Source organism: Microtus pennsylvanicus, chromosome 8 (assembly GCF_037038515.1).
Source record: "Microtus pennsylvanicus isolate mMicPen1 chromosome 8, mMicPen1.hap1, whole genome shotgun sequence".
In the NCBI taxonomy this organism is placed as follows: Eukaryota; Metazoa; Chordata; class Mammalia; order Rodentia; family Cricetidae; genus Microtus; species Microtus pennsylvanicus.
Genome location: NC_134586.1, coordinates 68,282,558 through 68,307,852, shown reverse-complemented (window position 1 = coordinate 68,307,852; position 25,295 = coordinate 68,282,558). Strand labels below are relative to the sequence as shown.

The window sequence follows — 25,295 nt, the reverse complement described above, 5'->3', positions numbered from 1 at the left end:
CATGCCATAGTATGCACTTGTGAGATTGGGGGTATACATGCCATAGTATGCACTTGTGAGATTGGGGGTATACATGCCATTGTATGCACATGTGAGATTGGGTGTATACATGCCATAGTATGCACTTGTGAGATTGGGGGTATACATGCCATAGTATGCACATGTGAGATTGGGGGTATACATGCCATTGTATGCTTATGAAGGTCAGAAGGCAGTTTCATGGAACCGGTTCTCTCCTACCATTAAGAGAGTCTCTGCTGTGCCAACTTCTCTTCTCCTTTGTTTTAATATTAAGCTTTATTTATTACTTTTTTTCCTTTTCCTTCATGTAGTGAGCTTTTGGCTATTTCTCAAACCACAGTTTAACACTTGAAAACCACTAACCAATATAGTTTTTTATTAATGTGTGCGTCTCGTCTCTGAAGGTACTATTGTTACAGGTGAAGAATGTCAAGATTTTTGTTTTCTTTTCTTTTTTTAGTTTTATATTCACAACACACAAAATAGTGCTTAAAGAAGACATTACTTAGACACACTTTGTACAATTACGTGTTGGTGATCTATCAGAATAGTGTCATTGACTAAAGAAGATGGACAGTAATCTTCCTATTAGTGGATAATGTTGAGAGAACATATACAGTGTCTGACAAATGGAGCACCAGTAAAAAAAAAAAAAGCAGGAGTCCATGTTTTCAGTATTTCTACTGCAAGACTGCAGCCTTCCCAGAAGCCAAGGGCTCCAGAAAGAGAAAGAAACGAAAAAAAAAATAATAATCAAGGGTTTTCTCCAACTCTCTTACCCCAAGGATACTTTGTGGACCTAGAACACATGCAAGCACTGAACTAAGTCAAAGTTGACACACAATGTGTTTTATTTAATAAAATATGCAGCAGTTAAAATCCTAAGAAACATATAGCATTTACAGTAAGGTGAACCCATAGATATCTGGCATTTCCACAGGAATGCATCTCTCATAATATTTTCACATCCTCCTCTTATCTGTTCAACACCGTATGCTTATTTGGGTGTCTTTTTGAACATCTGAGGTGAAAACATCTGGAAAATGATCTCCCTCTTTGGTAGCAGCATGGGTTACTGAGATTTGTTTTGGTTTTGTGGTATTGATTTTTTTCTTGTTGTTTTTGTTTTTGTTTAAAATTCTGGGAATTAAAGCCCAGAATCTTATGCATGTGGAACTTTCACTAGAACACTAAACTACCACTCTACCTCCATCCCTAATTGCATCCCTTTAAAAGGAACTAAAATCTACACGGGGCTGCAATAGTTCATCTGAATTCTGTCTCTAGTATCCCCATTGAAAGACCAAAAGCTGAGAGTGGTGGTACACAAATATAATCCCGGAGGTGGGTAGGCCAAGACCGGTCACTCAGCCTGTACAAATCAGTAAGCTCCTAGGCAATAAGTAATGGTTTCTTAAAAATCAAGGTGGATAGTCCCCAATAAACAATACATGAAGTTGACCTCTGACCTCTACAAACACACATATATATTCATGTTTCCTTAAACACACATGTATAGGCCTATACATGAACATTCACACACATACACACACACAGAGAGAGAGAGAGAGAGAGAGAGAGAGAGAGAGAGAGAGAGAGAGAGGAGGGAGGGAGGGAGGGAGGGAGGGAGGGAGAGAGAGAGAGAGGGAGAAGTTTAAATTAATTAAAAGCGGCATTTGAAAAAAACACATCATATTCATGTATGGAATTCTCAAACAACAAAAATAAATGAATTTTTAAATTATCTTGAATAAAAGGTGGCATTTACAGGTGTGTATTAAATGCTGGCTATTGTGACTGTCAAACACTGGAACCTTAGCACCCACTTGGGCCACTATCCAGAAGTAAATATGTCTATGGTCTCTCAATACAAGTTCATTTTGAAGTTGAGGACTTAATTTTTATACACATCCTCTGTCTCATCCTAGGTATTTTGACACAGGCTGAAAGCTGCAACAAGGAGATTCTATGAGAAAAAGGAGGAGTCCATAAACAGGCAGCTTCAGGTTCGCATGGCTATAGTGGAGCATCTGAGGGTCATCCCAGCTTCAGTGTCTGTCCTAGGCTCCCACACATGGTCACTTCTTATATTAATGTTGGCACTCCATATTTGAAGCTTTAGAATCTGTGGATTCAACTATTGAAAAACATTTGAGAAGATTGTTATACTTGTACTGAGCATGTAAAACCCTTTATATTGTCATTATTAGCTCCAAATAATACAGCACAACAATGACTTAAAGTGTAATGAACGTGTGCAATCCTTTTTATTGTCATTATTCCCCCAAATAATATAGCCTATCCATGACTTACAGTGTATTGGGCATCATAAATGATGTACAAAGGATCTAAACATCCAAGGGCGATATGCACAGGTTATGTGCAAAGCACTATGTGTGCTATTTCATGTAACAGGCATTTCACGACCAATCTCATAAAAATTTCTCAAGATACTATATTTGAGTAGGCTAGTTTAAAAAAATAAACAAATGATTTCTATGTAGCAAAATGTAAGTTCAAAGAAATGAACTTAGTGGAGTGGAATCTGCACTCCCATCATGAAAGGGAGGCAATCTCACACCACTTCCTTTTAAGCACATTCTAGACACTGGAATGCACTATACCCACAAGGGCACTTGACCAAGAGAGCAGTCAAAGAACACAGAGAATAAAGCCAAGTGTCCTTACCAGCATTCAGAGTATGAAAAGTAGAAGCTGAAAAACATAGAGAAAAGCGACATGAGAAAGAACAACATCATCTCGACACTACACCATTTCTGAGAACTTCCTCAGAAATGCCCATCCCGTAGAAAGTGCAGCTAGAGGTAAGAGACCTCCTTCCAAATGGGTGATTTAAACTTTTTTGAAAAATTGGAGGTGGAATTAAAGAACCATGTGATACTGGAACCTCCTATACTGGGTTCTGAGCTGCTCTCAGCTATCCAGGCCACAGGAATGGTATCAAGGGGAATTTCACTGGAACCACCCATTCCATCAACAGCCCACAATCCAGAGGTGACACAGCGTTAACGAGTGATGAGTCTGCAGTCTTGCATCTTCCCGAGGTTATAAAGGGCTTCTTTCTCCCTTCTTCTGATTTGCATCCTATGATGTCGCCCATTGGTTAACTGTCATTAAACACATGTTGACTGGGTAAAAATTAATTAGATAGCTATTTGGCATCGATCTATCAGTTCATCTAGGAGGTTAGTTCAAACTAGAGAAAAGCCAAGGGATTCAGCAGAACTGATGAAATGTTTTGCCATCCACTTGTTTCAGAAACTGGCTCCATGGAGACACCACTTTTTTCACCTGTACCTCTGTTACTTTGAACCAAAATTTCACCATTAATATGGGGTCACAGTCACATATGACTCGGCACCCTGTTGATATCAGAGAAATTTCTTAATGCTTTTGATTTGTAATTTTCCAGATAGAGAGTGGTCAATAAGAATGCTGAGTGTGAATTGGAGGTAGGAAATCCAGGACACTGTTCCTTGGCTTCAGGGGAAGTGGAAATAAATAATTGAAGGCCAAGGGGAAGCTGTACTTTTCTAACCACTTAAGTATAGAACCAGAGGCTGTGTTGAATCACCAAGTGAATTAATCATTGAAAAGAATAATAAGAACAATGGCTTTCATTATTCAAAGCACAATTTTTGAGTCTACTTCAAATTTAAGAAAATTCTAGATGTTGCTACATATTGAAGAAACAAAAGATTATTAGACATTGATAATTAAACGTGTTATGAATTTATCTTTCCTACTATGCACAAGGAAGTAATAGTACCAGTTCTTTTAAGTAAATTAAAAAGAATGAGATCAAATGGGAGAGTTAAACATTTGCTAACATCAAACACGTCTATTAAACCTCTCCAAATACTAACTATTGCCTATTAAATTCATCTCTCTCATTGTTCAAAAGAATTAAATTCTGATGAATACAATTCATCTATTCTATAAAACACTTGGGTATATGTATGATGTTTGGACATTTGTGTATGAGTTCACACTGATATGTATTTATGTGTGGAAGTCAAAGACAAATCTCAGGTTGTGATTATGATTGACACGTTTGATATTTGCCACTACTTCTATCGCCTTGCTGGCTGCGAGTCTCCAGGGATTCTTCTGTCTCCTGTTGCCATCTTGTCCTAGTAGCTCTGAGATTATAGAAGAGTGCCATTGAGTCCAGCCTTATGTGTGAGGTGGATACCTACTGAACTGCCTCCCTGACTGCTGTAAGATCTCTTTAGGCTTTGTCCTTTTTAGTTGATGTTCATGTAAAGACACATAACTTATGCATTCATGTTGCTACCACTTGAGCTCTTTCTCTTTCTGTTTATAGTTATGGTTTTTCTATCTCTCTCTGATTTAGGCTATAAAACATAAACAAGAAAACAATTATATTCAATGTTTTTCTCTTAATGTTTTTCTACTATTCTTTTATTGCTCTCCTGCTATCCCTTGGTAATTAATCAATGCATCTATTAAAAGCCACTGTGTAAAAAACATTATATTACTCCCCAAAAGATACATAGTAACTCATCTCTGTCCCAAACTATCTACAGGGGCAAAAGGAACCAAGTACAGTAAATACTTCAAGAGTGATAGAGGCAGGTTTACTTAGCTTTCCTGCAGAGCTCAATTATTGCACCACCTACTATCATTTTATAGCACCTACCTCCTGTTTTCTTCCCTCCCAACCCCCTCTCTGGCATTCCCAAGCCTCCCTGCTCTATCCCCCACATGCCTTCTCTTTTGACTAGAGTCTTTATGAAAATTCAATTTTAAATGTAATAGATTCGACTTTTCTTGCATAAATCTAAACTGTTCATAGTCTTCTGTGTCAGAAAAATATGACATGCTGACAGCATCCCAACAGGTGGTTCACTGTCACTGTTATTAAGAGTCCTATTCCCTAGCTACACAGAGAAATTTTGTCTTGAAAAGCCAAAGGAAAAAGAGTTCTGTTTCTTCAGATTTTAGCACTCTACTGATTGTCTTTTTCATGGCAGCTTTCCCTTTTTAATTTATTTATATCCCATCTTCAATTCCCAATGTGGGCATGCTTCCCAACTGTATCTTCATCCCTTTCTTCTTCATGATCTAACACACTTACTCAAGGGAATGTCATATCTCTGAGATATTCATTTATCAACTTCAGAAACTTGCAAATTTCCTTGTTTTGCCAACATCCAATCCCCACAGCATCACCATCTGCTAGGGAGGGCTCCTCATTTATCAATGTCTGAAATCAAACTGGTTTCAACTCTGGTCCTGCTGTCCCTTAAAATTTCCCAGTCATGTTGCCTGCGGCCCATACATGAGCAAATGTTCACTCTTACTTCCTTTCAAATAGATGGAAAATGCATTGACTCCTTTCGTCAATGCTCATAACACTGTTTTCTGTACCTCTTCCATGGCTCCCACCACAGTCATGGGTCATGAAAGCACTGTGCTTTTGTTTAGCTTCATTTACTGTGGTAACTACAAGTAGACCATGTGTCTGAACCAGGTGTTTTCTGATTCTGGCAGTTTTTCATAAACTTGCTGCATTGGTCAAAGTTCTATTGCTATGAAGATATACCATGAACATTGAAAATCTTTTAAAAGAAAACATTTAATTGGGTCCGACTTAAAGTTCAGAGGTTTAGTCCATTATCATCATGAAGGGAAGTATGGAAGCACACAGGCAGAAATGGTGCTGAAGAGGTAGCTGCCACATCAGTCAGCAGGCAACAGGAAGAGAGAGTGTTTTCTCTTGGGCCTGGTTTGGCCTTATGAAATCTCAGAGCCCACTCACCTGCAGTGACATACTTCCCCCCCCCCCAAGGCCAAACCTACTTCAATAAGGCCATATCTCCTAAAGACACCCCTAAGCATTCAAATATGTGAGTCTAAGGGGGGAATTGTCATTGAAACCACCGCATTTGGTATGTTAATCTTTCAACACACCCCTCTGGAGGTAACAACTAGTTACTATCAGCTTCAGTCTTCCTCCCTCCCTCTTTTTCTCCCCCTTCTTCCCTCTATGTTGTGTACAGTAATAATCTTAGTTGCCAAACTTCCTCAGTCTTGATGCTCCCCACCATCTCAGTATAGTTGAAATTTTACCTGCATATAAAACTGCTCATCAGATCAGGGCTTCTCCGTCAATTCTCACTTATCCACAGCCTTCGGTGAAGACTTGAAATCCTCACTGCACTATTCTTCACAAATCTTCAATAAGTATTTACAGTTACCACCACATTTTACTGTTTAATTTCATCCATATACCTTTCTTCTCTCTGAAACTTCTTTAATACTTAACTGGCTCATAGACTAGACTACTAAATATCTTCTTGCATATTTTCTGAGTGCTGTAGTACATCGTGATTGAAAAACCCTCCATCATAAGACATTACTAATGTATTATACTTTAATATAAACTATGATATTGATTTTTCCATATAAGTTTTATGTACCTATATCTAAGTAAACTACAAAGTGGGAAGCTTTGCAAAATACCATTGAGATTTAAACCTTGCTTGAGAAAATGATGTAAACTTATTCAAATATTTAATTTAAGAAAAAACAGGCACTCTTGAGAGACATGTACACTTAGCATCAATCACTTGTATCTCCAGCTAACAGGATCTATCGATCATCTATGTGCACATGATACAGAATCAGAAATTTGGTCCATTTGTTCAGAAATAATTTGTACAGAAACATCAAATGTTGAGCTTAAAATATTGATGTCCAGGTCATACTCCAGGAATCTGATTTCTCTGACAAGAAAGTGATGTTAAGATTTTAAAAGCCTCTCAGATTATTCTAATACTAACTAAACTTGGAGATGTGCTTTCAGTTCAGGAAGGTCTTGGTGGTAAACACCTTTTATGCTTTAAGATTTCTGGGTGCTTCTATTTAGGGGTGTGATTATAAATGTGTCTGTGTTATCTGCTTTTGAAAAGTTTTGTTATGGGTGGTTCATATGTACACATCTACTCTCTTGTGACTTTCAGGGTCTACATTAAAGTCCCACCACTTCTGACTCATGCAGAGACAATTAGTTCTCAGAAAGATCACTGGATGCTAACTTGTTGCTTCACCAACCTGCCGGAAAGGACTCAGGTTTGTTAATTAATAGGAAGAAGATGAGGTCCCATTTGGAGCACTGGACTGAGCTCCCAAGGTCCAGATGAAGAAGGAGGGAGAACATGAGCAAGGAAGTCAGGACTGCGAGGGGTGCATCTACCCACGGAGACAGTGGGACTGATCTAATGGGAGTTCACCAAGGCCAGTTGGACTGGGTCTGAACGAGCATGTGATCAAACCAGACTCTCTGAATGTGGCTGACAATGAGGGCAGACTGAGAAGCCAATGATGACACCGGATTTTGATTCTACTGCAAGTACTGGCTTTTTGGGAGCCTAATCTGTTTGGATGAATACCTTCCTAGACGTGGATGGAGGGGGGGGCTTGGATTTCCCACAGGGCAGGGCACCCTGACTTCTTTTAGGACTGGAGAGCAAGGGAGAGGGAGAGTGGGGGGAGGGAGAGGTAATGGGAGAATGGGAGGAGGTGGAAATTTTTAATAAATAAATTAATTAATTTAAAAAAAGAAGATGAGGTCTACTAGCTCATGGTTACTGGGAGAGGGAAAGTTATTTTATTCAGGGGTGTGGCCATTGGTAAGTTGCCTATGCCTCTGTAAATAGACCCTCAATCACTCTTCTGTAAGCAACTACAACTTTACTCATTGGCTCACCAAGAGGAAGAAAAGGAAAATCAGGTAGAACAGCAATTTGCAAAGATACAGATGAAGTCAACAAATCACCACTTACAAATCTATTGTGGCATTTAAGTTTTTTCTTTCCTTCCTTCCTTTTTCTTTCCTTTTTTTCCTACCTTATGTATGTACGTGTGTGTGTGTGTGTGTGTGTGTGTGTGTGTGCCTGTGTCTGCATGAATGCACCAGAGTACCAAGGTGCACTTGAGGAGCTCCTTCTATCATGTGTGTCCCAGGCCTGTTGGCAGATGTTTTACCTGCAGAACCATCTCACCTGATAGACACTTAAGTTTTTAAAACACCTTTGACCTCTTTTAGTGAAAACACCCACTCAGGGTAAACACAGGGTAAATATTTCAAAACTGGAGACACTGACTCTAAACATACTTGAGTGATTTAATCTGTTATTTAGCTATTTGTCCAAGTAATGTTAGAATTTGAAATCTTAACCAAGGTTCTAAATACCTACTCTTCTTTTTTTCGAAAATGTCTTTGTAGGTTTGAATGAGAATGGTCCCTGTAGGCTCATATATTTGAATGCACCAGCTGGTGGACCGGCTTGATAATGATCAGAAGGTATGAACTTTCTGGAGATGCTGTTATCACTGGGGATGGGCTTTGTAGTTTCAAAAGCTGGTGCCAAACCCAGCATCTCTCATGGCTTCGTGCTTGTAGATGGAGATGTGAATTTTCAGCTACTTGTCTAGCGCCATGCCTACCTGCCTGCCCCCATGATCCCCACCAATAACAGGTACGGACTAACCATTTGAAACCATGAGCCCCAAAATAAACATGTTCTTTTATAAGTTGCCTTGGTCATGGCATTCTGTCCCAGCATTTAAAAGATAGCCAAGACAGCCTCTGCCCTCACCAACACTCACTATGTATTAAAGCATTAAGCACCTGGCTAGACAGTATAGTCCCTATGATGATGAAGTTAAAACCTAGCCTTGCAATTACAAACACTTGGACATCTTATCTTCATTCAGGTATAGGTTAGCAGAATTCTAGATTTTGAATATAGGAATATAAATTTTGAAAATGTATATTTGATATGTGTTCCTCATGTATACATTATCATAGCCCTTTACAAGGAATCCTCTACAGATGGTAATTTGAAATTACAAGTTTTCTGCAGAAAACTCTCGGGCAAAATGATAGTTATCATGCATTCTGAGCACTTTTAAACATCAGGTATGCAACCTAGATTTAAAAAGATAGTAAGTTTTCAGGTAATAATAAATAAATTTAAACAACACTAAATTTAACAATGATAATATGTAGTAAACGTATTTTAAATGTGCAATTTTATATATGACCTTAATAGAACAGATAATTAAAACCACAAGCATCCATAAGCTATAAATAAACAAAATTAAATGCGTCTATACAATAAATCTAAAAATGAACATGCAAACCTCCTAGTTTCCTTTATGCTGGAAAAAAGTGATGATGTTTTGAAGATTTTATTTGAACATGTGTGAACAAGGCTGAGGACTGAAGGTCAGGGGTAAATCATTTGCTTAGTTTGGGCAAAATCTTGAAACCAATTTCAACACTAGAGGGACTGAAATAAAAAGTGAGAAAAAAGGATGGGAGAGAAGAAAGGAAAGAGGGAGAAGAGGAAGAAGTGGAAGAAATATCATGAGAGAGAAGGAAAAGGCAAGAGAAGGGGGAAAGGCAGGCAGGATACAGGAAGAATTTTTCTATGCAACAATAAAGTTGATAAATTTGTTCCACCTATATATTATTAAATAAATAAGCCATATATACTGAAAAAACACTTTAAAAGAAATGATTACCTCCAAATGCAAATGGTTACATAATTTTTATGTTCTATGTTAATAAAGACATAAATTTCTTTGATGGAATGCATGATACTGTACTTTAAAGGTCAAATAAATAATTTTCCTGCCCTCATTCACACCTTTTTCTCATGAGTTTCTTTCTTCTGATCATTCTGAAAATCAGCGCAGGCTTTACACTGTTCACAAAAGCCTAAGTAAAGAGGCATTATGAAAACCGGCTGAAGCCAGATGGGCTACAGAGATCGTACAGTGAAGAAAGCTGAGTTGTCACTGGAAAATGTCAGAAAGGAGAATTTATAATCTGCAGGTATAGTAGCAGAATCAGAGCTTGTGAACCCCATTGCCTGGAAATTGTCCCACTCTGACAGTTGCGAAGCATCTAGAGTGTAAGGAAGGTATCGAAAATCAAGGATACTAAAGGAGGAGATTTGATAAAGATTTTTAGTAATTTAACTTTTACTAGTTACAGTAAGGGGCATTTGAATGTTAAATTGTTCGGGGGAAAAAAACATGACCAGACGGTTTCATACAGTTTACTCCTAAGCATCTGTAACAGGAGATGGATAACACAGAGTAATCTTCAACTATTCTCAGAACAGCAACCACTGTAAGCTGTCCTAAATTAAAATCTTGTTTTTATCACACCACAAGGGAAATCTAGCCAATTGATTATTCTATTGGAGCTACAATAAACCATTTCATATAACCTTCATATAAATTCATGACAGCCAAACATCAAGCTCCAAAGACTGCAACTCAGAAGAAGAAAGAAAAAAGAAAGAAAACCTAAGGGGTTGCTACTGGAACCAAGTAGGAAAATTTATTAGAGAAGACAGATGCTTAAAGAAGTAGAGAGACCAAAACTCTCCACTGTAAATTTGTTCAGTATCTTGAGAACATGCAGGGCTTCACAGGTGCAAACAGTTGTCAAACTAAACACACCTTACATATTTTACATGTGCACATTTAGTATACATAAGAAAACAGCAGCAAAAGGTAATTATCTAGGGCAAGGATGCATGAAGACAAGCAAGCATCTAACCATAATTCAGAAAAATTTTAACTTTCAAGTGCATTTCAAAACCTGGAGGCATTCATAATTTTGGGACACGTATACATTCGTGCTCTGTTCACATAAGATGGAATGTGAAACATTCAATATGTCCAGGAGAAGTAGTAATTTGGATTAGTGCATATAAATGAAGTTAACTTTTAGGAGGAATCCAATAGAACAGTGGTATGAAGCACAGTCAGCATCTGGGAAGACAGCTCAGCGGTGAAAGCTCTTACCACAAAACCGTGAGTACTGGAGTTCTGATTGCCAGAAATCCATGTAAATTTTGGGTGACTGTGGTATTCTTCCTATAATTGTAGCCTTAGAAACTGGAGACAAGGGTTACACAGAGAAAGTTGGTAAGAAAGATTGGCTATATCGGCACACCCCAAGTTTGATTGAGGGATCCTGTCTCATTGAGTAAAGTGGAAAATCAAAAGGTTGATTCCCCACATCAAAATTGTGGTCCAGTAAAATAGATATGAAGCACATGTGTGTCTGAAAACTTGCAAAAAAATGCACACAAATCTTTATATCACATAAACAAGAAATGGAGAAAATGTGTGTTTGCATGAAAAGAAGGAAGGTTTTTCATTTAAGACACTAAACATTCATCTATGACTGGCAAAAGACAGTAAGAATGCACAAAGAGTATAAATAGATGACTCATCCATTCAACAAGTATTTAATGAAGCATTCCCTTAGATATATAAATCAGTATCCAACAGATAGTTTGATATATGCTTCCATTGACTGAGAGTGTGGTCAGAAAGAATGTCACTTTTATGTTCAAACGGTTCAGGACACCTTGCCTGGGGATAGGCGCTGCCTCCAGATAGCTTCATCTTTCCACATCCATAAATTTAGTTGAGACAATCCCCTACAAAGCATCAACTGTATGCATACTCTTGAGTCCCTTTGTCTGGGTGATTTTAAGTGGCGTCAAACTGATAATTAAAGTTAACCATAATATACATGTTTATTTATTTAAGTAGTTATTTTGTTCACAAGAGCAAAATAGTGAAGCCCAATCAAAAGTCTGTGAACATATATTGAATGGACTATTATTTAGTTATGAAAAACTAAAATTGTGGCATCTTCCACAGTGTGTATGGTTATTGAAGACACTGTACTTAATGAAATAAGCCAGCCAGAAAATGACATACTGCAGGATCCCACTTCTATGAAATATCAAGAGTTGTCAAACAGATGAAGAGTGATTCATGGAGACTTTTGTGGAGAGCATATGGATAACTGAATAAATGTATACAGCTTTACTTTTCTAAAGTGAAAAAAAAACGAGCAATAAGTTTCTCAAGGTTGTGCATAGACCTACCAACACTAAACTATAAATGAACCCTAAAATCAGCTTAGATATTATTTTTATGTTACATGTATTTGATTGCAAATAAAAATTTTCAAAATGTTAAATAAACTGTATGCTAACTAGCTAGATGTGTGAGAAAAGTCATGGACTAAAAATATAATTCTACATGCTTTTGCATTTTTCTCTCCTATCCTCCTTAAAGTTCAGAATATTCAGTCATTTTATATAGGCAGTGTCTTCCAAATCCATATCAAGGTGTGAGTTTGACTGAGAATGTGTTTCCGTCTAGAAAGGGCAGGAAATAGGAAGATTTCTAAATAAAATCCAAAACATGGTATTTGGAGTCATGCCCACACTTCAACATCAAAATATTTATGCAACTAACCCCGCAAACATTGCGAACATCATGTGCAGAGAGCAAACAAAGTGAATATTCTTCTTATTCTAAAGAACAATGTCCTATTCCCACAGCAAGCCTCAGCAACTATCCAGTATTATTCCACCTACCTTGCTTCCGCACATCCTCTACAGCAGCCACCAACTCTTCTTTGAGGTCTTGACTCTCCTTAGCAATCTGTTCCCCCTTTTCCAGGAAGTTCTGTGTAGCTTGTTCCACAGAGGCTGCCAAAACATGGGCTTTCTTTGACCTCCCTTTCTTTTTACCCGATGGACCTTTGTTGCTTGTGTTGACAAGTGTTGTCACCTGGAACACAAAAGAAAAGCTATAAAAAACATTCTGTAAGACTTTCTAGAAATGGGCTGTTTGTTCACAATGTATAACTATCTATTAAGGCCAGGAAAAGGTGTTGGCTTATGTAAAGCTATGGTTACAGGCAGTTCTGAGCTGCCTAATCTTTGTGCTTGGAGAGGAGCATAGAATTTCTGCAAGAACAAGTGCCCATAACTGCTAAGTCACAGTTCCGGCCCTAACTTCTTTCTAAATACTGTTACTTGAAAATATATCTCAAATGCCAATTTAATCTTACCATTATATATAGAGAACTACTTTGTTATTAAAGCTTGTAATGTCTTTCGAATAAACTTGTTAATCCTTATGGACACTAGAACCTTTTTCTGCACCAGAGAGAAATCTAAAGGGGAAGAATAAATACAGGTGTTCTATAATATTTCAATAACTGTTGCTATTTCTTTTTGGTATTGAACAAGAAACGTATCAGCTTCCTAAAAGAGAGAGTTTTGTGATTTGTTTCAATTTACTTTTATCATGCTAAATTCAGTTATTAAGGAAGCCAGTCCAAAGAAAAGTTTTATCAAATAGTACAGTCATGATGGTTACTCTACATCATGGAGTAGGCAAAGCCATTAGTCAATGTCATGATGCCATTGGGGCACCAAAGGATACAAAGCTTCAACTCAACATGTAGTTTGATGGTCAGTATATGTAGGACCAGCAGTACAAAGGCAGTCAATACATTATTAGGAGCTACTATATTCAGGTCTCTTTTGATTAACTAGACACAGTAAGTTATATAAACATAAGGACATTTTAGCATGAACATTAGATAAAATGTAGCACACACAAAAATCTAATAACGTTAAAATCAGAATGTCAGCTAGTTGCAGTTTTACTATGAAATGTGCATGCAATGAGTGACACATTCCACTCTTTTCAGTCCCAGCCATAAGGAAGAATCATCAAAAGAAAGGCATACTTGTCACAGGGGTTGCTTTTCTGATGTGCAGAAGTGTTTTCTGTAATGAGGACATAATGAACACAACAACATGCTACTCGCCAAGAAGATCAAGGCTCTAGAAGAGTCCAATACCTGGGAACAATGTACACTCCAAGCAAGCAATAATGACCATTGCAAATACCTCAGCTTAGTCTGTGCACTTTTCACCAGAGAAAATATTTGTTATTTTCATTTAGTTGTAATTCATTCTTATCATATTATATAGGTCTGTGAATATTTGTGATCTATGTTGTTACACTTTTCAAATTAGAAAAAGAATAGAATGGGAAAGGACATATTAATTTTTGGTAGATTGGCAGTTTTTAAGAACTGGGAGCTAATCATGAAGCTACCAAAATAGCTGAATGTTTACATCACAAGTTTCATCTCTTGGAAAGGTAAACAAATGTCACTCTTCTACTATCTCTGTGCATTGCTGTATTAGGTGTAATTGAAAAGATACTCCTAAAAACAAGGCTATCTTGGTTTCCTTCATGCTGTGTCATTAAATACCCTCACAAAAGCACCTTAATGAAGAAGGAGAAGAAATCAAGGTAGCAAGCTAGCTTGAAGGAGTTAGCAACACTGAATCCATAATCCTTAGTAGAAAGCAATGCATTAATGCATGTCATCTGAGTTTCAGCTCACTTTTCCCACTTGTATACAACCAACGATGTGCTGCCAAGTGTTTGGTGCTACCCACACTTAAATAATGGCAATACCATTTGACATTGGGAAGTGGATTGGATAAATACCACGAGGCTAAACTCTACATGAAGACCTACAGGCAATTAATGACTGCTGAGAAAGATCAGTTTTCTCCAAGTCTAGGCTCCTAATTGGTTATCTAATACCTAGTCATCAGTACTGAAAACATATACATATGATCAACTCATCAACTCAACATGTGATACTGCGTGTGTGTGTGTGTGTGTGTGTGTGTGTGTGTATAAAAGTAATGATTAAATGAAAATGGGAGGGACCTGGGGGACAAGATGCAAGATGGAGACAGGGGATGATTGCAATATAGTACACATACATGATTTTTTATAAAAAAGATTCTTGAGAAAATGTAAAAAAATAAAAATAATTTGAGTGCATATAATAACAAAGAGGAAGTTGATTTTAAATAATTGATAAAATAATTTTTAAAATACCTAAGAAATTAGCAGTAACCGACAAACTATGAGATGAGTAACTAATACATCTGATGTACTCATGGTTCTCATAATCTTGAGTTAAAATTACCAGGGATATCTCCAGTATAATATGTCTAGTATTACATGGAGAAAATGATAGGTTTTAGTAAAGAACTTTTTTTTTTTGAAATTTTTTTTATTGAGAAAATGAGAAAAAAAAACAAGTTTCCACCTCCTCCCAGACTCCCATTTCCCTCCCCCTCCTCCCACCCTTCTCCCCCTCCCCCCACTCCTTTCCCCCTCCCTCTCCAGTCCAAAGAGCTGTCAGGGTTCCCTGCCCTGTGGTAAGTCCTAGGTCCTCCCCCCTCCGTCCATATCTAGGAAGGTGAACATCCAAACTGGCTAGGCTCCCACAAAGCCAGCACATTACGTAGGATCAAAACCCCTTGCCATTGTCCTTGGCGTCTCATCAGCTCTCATTGCTCGCCATGTTCAGAGAGTTTGGTTTTATCCCATGCTTTTTCAGTCACAGTCCAGCTGGCCTTGCTGAGCTCCCAATACATCAGCTCCGCTGTCTCAGTGGGTGGGTGCACCCCTCGTGGTCCCGACTTCTTTGCTCTTGTTCTCCCTCCTTCTGCTCCTCATTGGGACCTTGGGAGCTCAGTCCAGTGCTCCAGTGTGGGTCTCTGTCTCTATCTCCATCTATCACCAGATAAAGGTTCTATGATGATATGCAAGATATTCGTCAGTATTGCTATAGGATAGGGTCATTTCAGGTTCCCTATCCCCAGCTGCCCAAGGAATTAACTGGGGACCTCGGCTTGGGCACCTGGGAGCCATTCTAGGTTCAAATCTCTTGCCAACCCTAAGGTGGCTCCCTTAACTAAGAAACTTTTAAAATAGCATGAATAACTAATTATCCACCATACTTCTGGGAGGACTCAAGACAGTAAATATATGCATTTTCCTCACATAGACTACAAATAGTACTATATATATAATAAATATATAAGATGCACCTGAAACCATGACCCAGAATCAAGTCCTCTCCATATATGTTGCTTCTGACAGGTGTTTTGTCATACTATGACCAGAGGGTTTTCAAGGGTCTCAAGTTAAACAATAAACAGAGTATAAGAAAAGCAAAAGAATTTCAAAAACCTTGAACAAAGAGGAAAAGGAAGTGATTCTTCATTAGTAAAGGCAAACAAGAAAGCAAACAAACAAAAGCCAAAGAAATTCTAATGATCAAGAACTAAAAGCCAGGTGGTGGTGGTGCACGCCTTTAATCCCAGCACTCGGGAGGCAGAGGCAGGGGGATCTCTGTGAGTTCGAGGCCAGCCTGATCTACAAGAGCTAGTTCCAGGACAGGAACCAAAAGCTACGGAGAAACCCTGTCTTGAAAATCAAAAAAAGGAACTAAAAAGGTGTTAAAGAAGAAACGAACTCTTTAGCCCCAAAGATACATTCAGCATCTATCACATAAGGAATCTAGAGTCACCGACTTTTGCAGTCAGCATCTCTATGGGAACAAAGTTTGCGTCCAGGGGTCAGAGCAGCAAGGATATATTCTGATAAAAAAGTGGTAACATGGAATTGATGTGCTCTCTGTGTATAAGATTGGATATCCAGACTTGCATGGTCTTGGGTAAATGATGCCTTCAGGCATTGAACTTTGCAGGAACATCTGCTCACAGGATATGCTGGGGAGGTTCCATGGTGAAGACTATGCATGATGTCCTACTTGAAACAGGGATTCTCAAATCAACACCCGAAATTTTCTTCCTGGCCACACTGTCTATTCTTCTCCACCAAATGTGCAACTTGGGAGAATAAAAATAGAAAGAAGCAAAGCCACAGTAAGGACATAAAGAGTCAAAGTCTGCCTCCTGGCACACAAGGACTACTAAGAGTTTCCCCAGGAAGTACAAGATGGGTCTTGAGAAAATTCTAACCTAAGAAAACACAAGAAAAATCTGACCTTTCTGTCTTCTCAAATATTAATAACTTCTTTATGCTGATATATCCAGTTTGGTAAACAAAATGGTTTGCATTGTGTTATTTTCACACAAGCACAGTTTGAAATGTGTCCTTAATGACCTGGTGCGTGTCTCTCTTCTCTGTGGGAGCACACCACCACCAAGTGGGGCAGATATTTTAGCGTGTACACTGAGTAGTTACCGATGAAAGTCTTCTCATCTCACATGGGAATTTCTATGATGTTACTGCTAAAATATTGGCACTTCCATAAAGCAAGCTCAATCTTACCTTGTGGCCACTAAATTTGTAATAATTATGATTTATTTTTAAATATTTTAAATAGTTAAAATATTACAAATTTGTGGACCCTCAATCTTAATCTGCTTCTCCCATGCCACTGACCCCCACAAAATATCCAATGCAGTGTTGTAAACTGTACCATGATGGTAAGTTTTTTCATATCCAAAAACAGGAAAACAAGTGTTTTTATTTTTGTTGTTGTTTTTTTTTTTGATTTTTTTTTCAGGCACCACTAAAAATTGAAGTAAACTCAGTGAGCCTTAATGCCATGACAACAGCACCTCCCAGCAGCATCGTTCTCTTTGGTCTATTCTAATCCGTGGCACTTTGTACCACACAAACTCAGCGCTGATCACAGTGTCCTTCTGTGGCCCAAGCAGCGAGGTCTGTTTTTCAGCAAAGCAGCCAATGTTTTGAACCAGGAATGTAAAGTGAGTAGGAAGGCATTTGTCTTTCTAAAAATCTTTTTGAGTCATCAGCACCCATGACAGGAAACTCATGCTGTCTAGAAAGTCCCTAAAATAATTAGGGAAAGATTCCACTCTATTCATGATTCACTGTTTTGCATTTACTAACTTTAAAGCAAAACAAAAGCAGACTGTTCAAAGACTAGAAAGTTGAAACCAGGCTAAGTACAAAATATTTTCCAATCAGCTCTAATTAAAGAACTCAACTAAACCAAGCCTGTCTTCTCTTAAAGGCCACCACAGGCCTGGGGAGAGACCTCCATCTGCGGAGTGTTCATAGACCAGCTGAAGGACCCGAGTTTCATCTCCAGATTCTGTGCAAAACCGAGGAACAGAGGCAAGTAACAGCAATACCAGCATTGGTGAGCAGATAGTGTATTACTGGGCCTTGTTTACAGTCAGTCTAACTGAAATTGGGGGTTCATCAGCCTCATCTGGATATGATGTAGTTAATTAACAGACATAAGACTGTGCAATGTGTGGGTTTCTCCACTTGGGCTATTACTATCACCCTCCTGGCATCTTGGAGGGCGGCTAGTAAGGACAAAAATGCCAATGCAAAAAAGGAGATTCAGGTGCTAAAGTTTCCTTTGGAGGAATATAAACCATGGTTGGGAAAAGTCCATGTAGATATTTTGCAATAAGAAGAAACTTTCTAATCTGCAATATGTGTGAAATTTTAATGAGCAGTCTGGCACTATAGCTAATATTAACTGTGTTCACATATTATTTGCACTTATTAAGTATCTTCTTGAAAATTTTAAATCATACTTATTAAATATACACATTGTATATGAGGTATATAATGTTATTAGTAAAGGAATGAACAGTTTCTAGATAACTAATGCATTTTGTTCCATATACATGTAAACAGATATGTTTATAAAGCATTTGCTTATTACTATGCACTCCATACATACACACATGTGCATATTCCTAATATATAACTCATTTTGTTTATTTTGATATTTGAGGTTACTATTTCAATATTTATATTTTAACCTTGTGTAGATTAAAATGGTAGTATTTCTTCTTTTCCTTGTGAGACAATTTTAAACGATCATGACTGTTCATATACAGTAAAAAAAACAATTTTTATCATATTTCAATGGCTTAGGTGTAACTTGATTGCTACTGAACAGTGTTACAGGAAGATGGTTATGTTTTCACATCCACAACATGGAGACACAGATCACAAATCTAAATTTGTGCAAGCAAAGTACTCATTACTGAATGTAAGAAATGTCAACTATAAAATTTCAAGGAAACCATGTAAGAGGAATGACTACTGGTGTCACAGAGGATGAGAATTGAGTGTGTAGACCCACATGGCCCTTTAGAATTGCCTGTAACTCTAGCTGCAAGGATTCTACAGCCCTTTTTCTGCCTCCTTGGCCACCCACACACATACACATGGTGCTGTGGCTTGAATGGGTCACCAGAAACCCATGTGTTTGAATGCTTGGCCTACAGGAAGTGGCACTATTGTGGCCTTGTTAGAATAGGTGTGACCTTGTTGGAGGAAGTGTGTCACTGTGGAGGCAATAATTTGAGGTCTTATATGCTCAAGTCAGGCCTAGTGACTCCGTCTCCTTCTACTGTCTCCAGAGCAAGATGCAGAAGTCTCAGTTCTTTCTTCAGCATCACGTCTGCCTATGTGCCTCCAAGCTTCTTGCCATGATGAAAATGGACTAAACCTCTGAAACTGAAAGCCAGCCTCCATTAAATGTTTCCCTTTATAAGAGTTGCTGTGGTCATGGTGTCTCTTCACAGAAATAGAAATCCTAAGATACATGGCGTACATTGACACACATATACATAAATAGAAATAATTAAAAAAAAAACTTTGGTTGGAGAGACGGCTGAGCATTCAAGAGCACTTACTGCCCTTGCTAGAAGCTTGTTGAGTTTGGTTTCCAGCACCTACATCATTATATACAACTGTTGGAAATCGAGTTTTGGAGAATCCAGTGTTCTCTTCTGACCTCCATAGAACTGTATGCACTGTATGTTTATTATCTTTTAGTATTTTGTCATCATTATGTGTTTTTAAGATATCATTTCCTGCAGTACAGAGTGACACACTTATGTACATAGGGACAAAATGCACACATAAAATAAAAGTAAATAAATATTTTTAAAAAATCAAGAAGCCATCCAGCTAATGTCTGTTACTTGTATTTTAAGTGTCCCCCTTGATCATCCATAATTTGCAGGCCTGATATCCAGGATGGAGTTATAGGGAAATGTTGCAATTTTTAAAATATTGTGCCTAGTAATATGTCATCAGATCTTTGGTGTATGCCCTCACATGGGACAGTGAGATCCTTGCTTCTTCATTTTCTTTGATTCCCCTCATTCTCTCTCACACATTCTGGTCATGGAGTGAATGACTGTGGGCAAACAGACATGGTTTACTCTATTACACAAGGCGCTAGTAGAAACTGATCACAAAAAGAAACTGTAAATCTCTGCAATATTGAAGTATCTTTCTGTAGAAGTTTTCTGGCTCATATACTCACTATAACAGAAGATTCATTAAAAATATATTGTAAGTGGTGACATTGGCATCAGTATTGTTAAATGAATCTATATAGATGGTCAGTTCGAATCATGTGAAGTAATATGGTCTAACAGGTTTATTATATTTCCTTGTTTTTACTATTTTGTTTGTTTTGAGATACCATCTCCTGTAGTACAGACTGGACACAAGCTCTCTATGTATCTAAAAATGACCTCAAAATCCTGATCCTCCTGCCACCACTGCCTACTAAATGCTTGGTTTAAAGGTATGCATCAAGACATCTGGAGAAAATGGAATCCCCATTTTAAATTTTCCTTAAGAACTTTAAACATCTTACTTTTCACTGTGAAATAATTGTGATTTCTTCTAACTGCATGAACTTTATTTAAATAATCATTTTTGTACTTGAAGAGATAACCTACACATTTGAGTGAGATAGAACAAACTGGATGACTAGACTTTGTCTGCTTTGTCAATTTGAGACATAAAGATTGTACTGGTAAATACTGCAAAGCCTCCTAACATCAGGATATCTTCCTCAATATCATAAACCCTAATGTGCCTCGGTACAACTCAGATTTGTCACACACTAGACACCAGGCAATACTGTCAATCACGCATCTGTTATTTCTGATCACTCCAAAGAGTGGGTAGGGAGGTTATAAAAGCTGGAAGAGAGGTAAAAAGGGCTCTCAAATGCCATCTTCTCAACAATACATAGCTATTATAATCATGAAATTGGGCAGATTATTACATTGCACCTGCCCAAAAATGAGCCCATTAACAACAAGATACGGATGGAAGAGGGACTCAGGGGACCCTGATTCTCACTGTTGAACTATTTCCTGTGGATATATTCAATGAAATGGAAAGTCACTGTCTACAGCTCTGTTCACACAGGTTGCTCTGATTAATGGTAATAGATCATATGACAAATCAACAGTCATGAATTTGTGAAAGGAACAGTTAGATTTGGTAGGAGTGGAAGGGAGATAAGGGAAGATGGATGGAGAGAAGAAATGGATTGCATTATGTATGTATATGAAAGTTTCTAAGAATAAATTAAAAAATGAAAGCATTTTTCATATAACTAGTATTTATAAGTAAAACCAAAGCTTTCTCTTGTAAAAAAATTAAAGTTTCCTCCTTCCTTTGAACTAAAATGATGAGCAAAATTCCACGACTAACTGAATACATACATCAGAAAGGAGTGGGGGGGATCATTCAAAAAGCATTCTTCACTTAGACCCGCTGTGGAGAGGACTAGCACACTAACCACTAGCTTCAATATAAATTAAAATAAACTGAAAGAATCGCAAAAAAGCACTATTTAGGAACACTTTTGGTAGAACCTAGTTTGGTATCCAGCATCTACATAGGATGGCTCGCATTTGTCTGTGACTACAGCTCCAGAGGTAATGACACTTTTTTCTGGCCTCTGTATGCAACTGTACTCAAACAAACAATTAAAAGTAAATGAAAGCATCATCTTATCTTATAAAAGTAAGGTACTCATTTTCATACTTCAATAAAGACATCAAGTGCTCTCTTTCTCTCTCATACTTTCATAGAAGCCTTTGTCTATAGTTAATGCCTTTGCATGTGCCTGTGCCATTGCTATTTGACATATATCTTAAATAATGTTTTGTAAAATCTTAATAACTAGAATATACATTAAAGCTAAATTTCAGGTCACCTTTTAGAGAATCCATGACTGATTTTTATATTAATAAACTCAATAATAATAACCTAAATTAAAAATAAAATGAATATGTACACATGCACTGGCATGGAAGGAACATCACTGTTCTCACATTTCACATCCAGCAGTTGCAAACTACAGGTAGACAGGATTAGAAAAAACATCCTAAAATCTACAAAAATGTCATGTTTCCCTATCAGCATACACAGGTTTCTCACAAAAACAACAAATAGAAAATTTCCCAAAATATCAATCTTTCAGTGATTGAAATATTTTCAATTCTAAATTTTCTCTTCTAGAATCAAAATATCACATATAATAATTAATATTAATAAATAATAATTAATAGTGACATAATGTCATGCAAATATGGAGCACTCTCCAATTTATCCAGCCCATTATACATGGTATGTTTGTAAATTAGGAATCATAAGCACAATCCCTATTTCTAAGATAAGGTCTTGCATCCATTGAAAAGTAATTGCATGTTAGAGGATATCTATCCTACCTGTTCTGAGGCTTAGGATTCATTAAGGACATAGTCAGAAGAAGGGGAGCAATACTGGGAAATGCTATCTTATGGGCCTTGCATAGACAAAGTTGTCATGGCCACAAATGAGCTGTATACAATAAATATACACAAAATTGAGCCTACTAACATCCCATGACAGATCAGAGAAGGATCCACTGGGCCTTAACTAATGGCTACTTATAGATTGTGAGGGAGAGACAGCCATCACATCTACCTTTCTATCCTCTGAGTCACCCAGAAGATTCCAATGTACAGTTCCAAGCCCATGATTATGAGATAAACCCATCTAAACTCAGAGCATTTCAAACCAGAAATGAATGATTGAAAGGGAATTGTAGAAGGAGGGACCTAACAGAAGTAGGCAGAAGACTGGACAGGGGCCGGACAGTAATCCAAATGTAATTTATATATGAACAGAATTGCCCTAGAACAAATTCAAAGAAAGGATTTAAAAATGCACATCAGAGACTACAGGGACTTTCAAAGACTAATAATTGAAATTTTAATTTATCTGACATGTGCAGGTTATGCCTTAAAACAGTGGTAAGTGTAGGTTTGTCTCATTTCATACATTATGTAAACTTCAGAAATAAGAATCAATTGTTCTTATGGTTAGCTAACTGGTGTGTCTGCAGAATTTCCTCAGAGCATGCATGACATACCCCACTTTAAAAGAATCCCTGGCTTTTCGAAGAGATAATTACATAATCTGCTGACATTTTCTGGATTTGATTATGTACGTGCACATTATTTTTCTCCCATTAAGCTATAAACTCCTGGTGAAATGCCAATAACATGAGGAAAGACCACGTTGACATTTCCTGTGGGTCATCTCCACGGACAGAACGCCCGCCTTCCACTTGAATGCATTGCTTTGGTGTGCAGCTGCGCTCCTTAAGCAGTGCTTTTCTGAAGATTCCGGGGAATTGTTGATGAAGGAGGGGTAAATGAGCAGAATGTAATTATCCTTGTCAAGATTCTTCTTGTGAATCTTTATTTGGACAATTCATAGAAAAAGGGTGGCAGTGAATTTTCTAACTAAAGAATAATTTCTCTTTAAAACCATTAATGCATGGAAATCGTAGAATGTGTCTTGGCTGATCAGGACTGAAGTATTGCTGGATGAAAAGACCATAAATAGGAGAAATGTGAAGTAGTGTAGAATTGAAAAACTATGGAGCCTACCTTGCGTATATGTGTCTCTATATGTACATGTGTGTGTAAATGTATGATTGTATGACATATATGTGTATGTGTGAATGTATGTGTGTGTGCATGTATTTGTGTATGTCTGTGCATGTGTATGGTTGTATATGCGCATGTATGTTTATGTGTCTGTATATGTGTATGTTCCTTTTTGTGTAATGTGTTCATGCATGTATGTGTGAATATGCCCTACCTGATGCATGTAGAGGTCAACCATAGGTATTTCCATAATTGTTCTCCACTTTGTTTTTTGAGACAGAGTATCTCATAGGATCTAGAGCTTACAAATTCATTCAACTGGACTGGTTGCTTACAAGTTCTGGAATTCCTCCTGTCTCTACCTTCTCAGATCTGAGAAAATAGACACACACCAATATATCTGGAATATATATATAATAAATGAATGAGAGGGAATTTAAGGGAGGAGGAGATTAACAGAAGTGGGGGAGACTAAACTGAGGAAGCAGTAATCATAATGAAATTTATACATGAATGGAATTGCCAAAGAACGCACACACACATATATATGAAAATGTTAGACACATGTAATTTTAATATATATTATATATCTTTGTATCTACATAATATATATTTAATGATTTTATTCACATTTGCATTGTATCTTGATTACATCCACACCCAGATCCTCACTCCCACTTCCTCAAACTCTCTATTAATAAGTATCCTTCCAACTTCCCTATTTTATTTATTTTTAAATCTCTTTGTTAGTTAGGGTTTCCTACATGATAATGGACAACCGGATAGTTATACATAAAACCATAAAAGACTACCAAACAGCTATAATTAGTCTACATCTTGTGCAGGTCTTGTTTAAGTAACCATAAATACAACATCAGGTCAACACTCATGCCTTGTCTAGCATTGCACACCACTCCTTCCCATCCTCATCTCTAAAATTCTTTCCAAGTCTTCTGCAGTGTGCCCTGCAGGATGGGTTGCCATGGATGTCTCATTTTGGGGCAAGCACTCAATAGTCACTTATTGTCAGCACATTGATCAGTTCTTTATCTCTGCCTCAGCTGTTCTCCACTGCAAATAGAAGCTTCTCTGGTCGACGTTCAGACAGTGCTAATCAACAGGTCCAAACATAAATATTTAAAAGACAGTTTAGCCGCATGTATATGTTACAGAACAACAGTAGTAGATGTCCCCACCAAGGCCTATGACCTGCTCCAGTCATGGTCTTTGGGCCAGGTCTGTCACACCAAGCATGATTTTCCTCCTCTGGAATAGGCCCCAAATCTAATCAGAAAATAGTTGGTTAACCCCCAAACAATATTGCCACTAATTCTACCTATCAGTGCACTCTTCCACCTTCCCTACAGATTAGTGTTCTAGCATGCAAAGTCCACTGCTGGGTAAACAATTGTAGCTTTTATCCATCTGTAACCTAGCGAGCACATCTGAGTTTCTAGGTGAGTTTTGGAGAATCTAGCTCAGGTCCTCAGCCATTCCCACAGGTTCTGGAGACTTCCACTTCTTATCTGGGTGGGAAAGAGACTTGTTCTGATAGTAATTTTTCTATTTTCAAATAATAATGGCATTGAATTCACAGTGAGGTTTTGAATTTTAAATACAGCAGTTTATCTGAGACACACTAGCTCTGTAACTAAAACGACATTGACTATAATATTAAACATACAATCAGCAACCATATGGGGCAGGATCCTGACTTCGAAGGTCATGGATGGCGATATCCAGATGAGAGCTCTAACGAGTCAGGCATTTGCTGTTACTGAGATC

At 37.7% G+C, this 25,295-nt stretch overlaps 1 protein-coding gene across 4 annotated transcripts in view; it reads right to left on the bottom strand.

Moving 5' to 3' along the window:
• The window catches only part of Ctnna2 (catenin alpha 2), a 1,099,183-nt gene that overhangs the window by 863,802 nt on the left and 210,086 nt on the right, over positions 1 to 25,295 (bottom strand). For all 4 annotated transcript variants that reach the window (XM_075983800.1, XM_075983801.1, XM_075983798.1 and 1 more), the window contains exon 3: positions 12,495 to 12,690. In XM_075983800.1, coding sequence (XP_075839915.1) covers positions 12,495 to 12,690 — 196 coding nt within the window. The remainder of the gene's footprint in view (positions 1 to 12,494; positions 12,691 to 25,295) is intronic.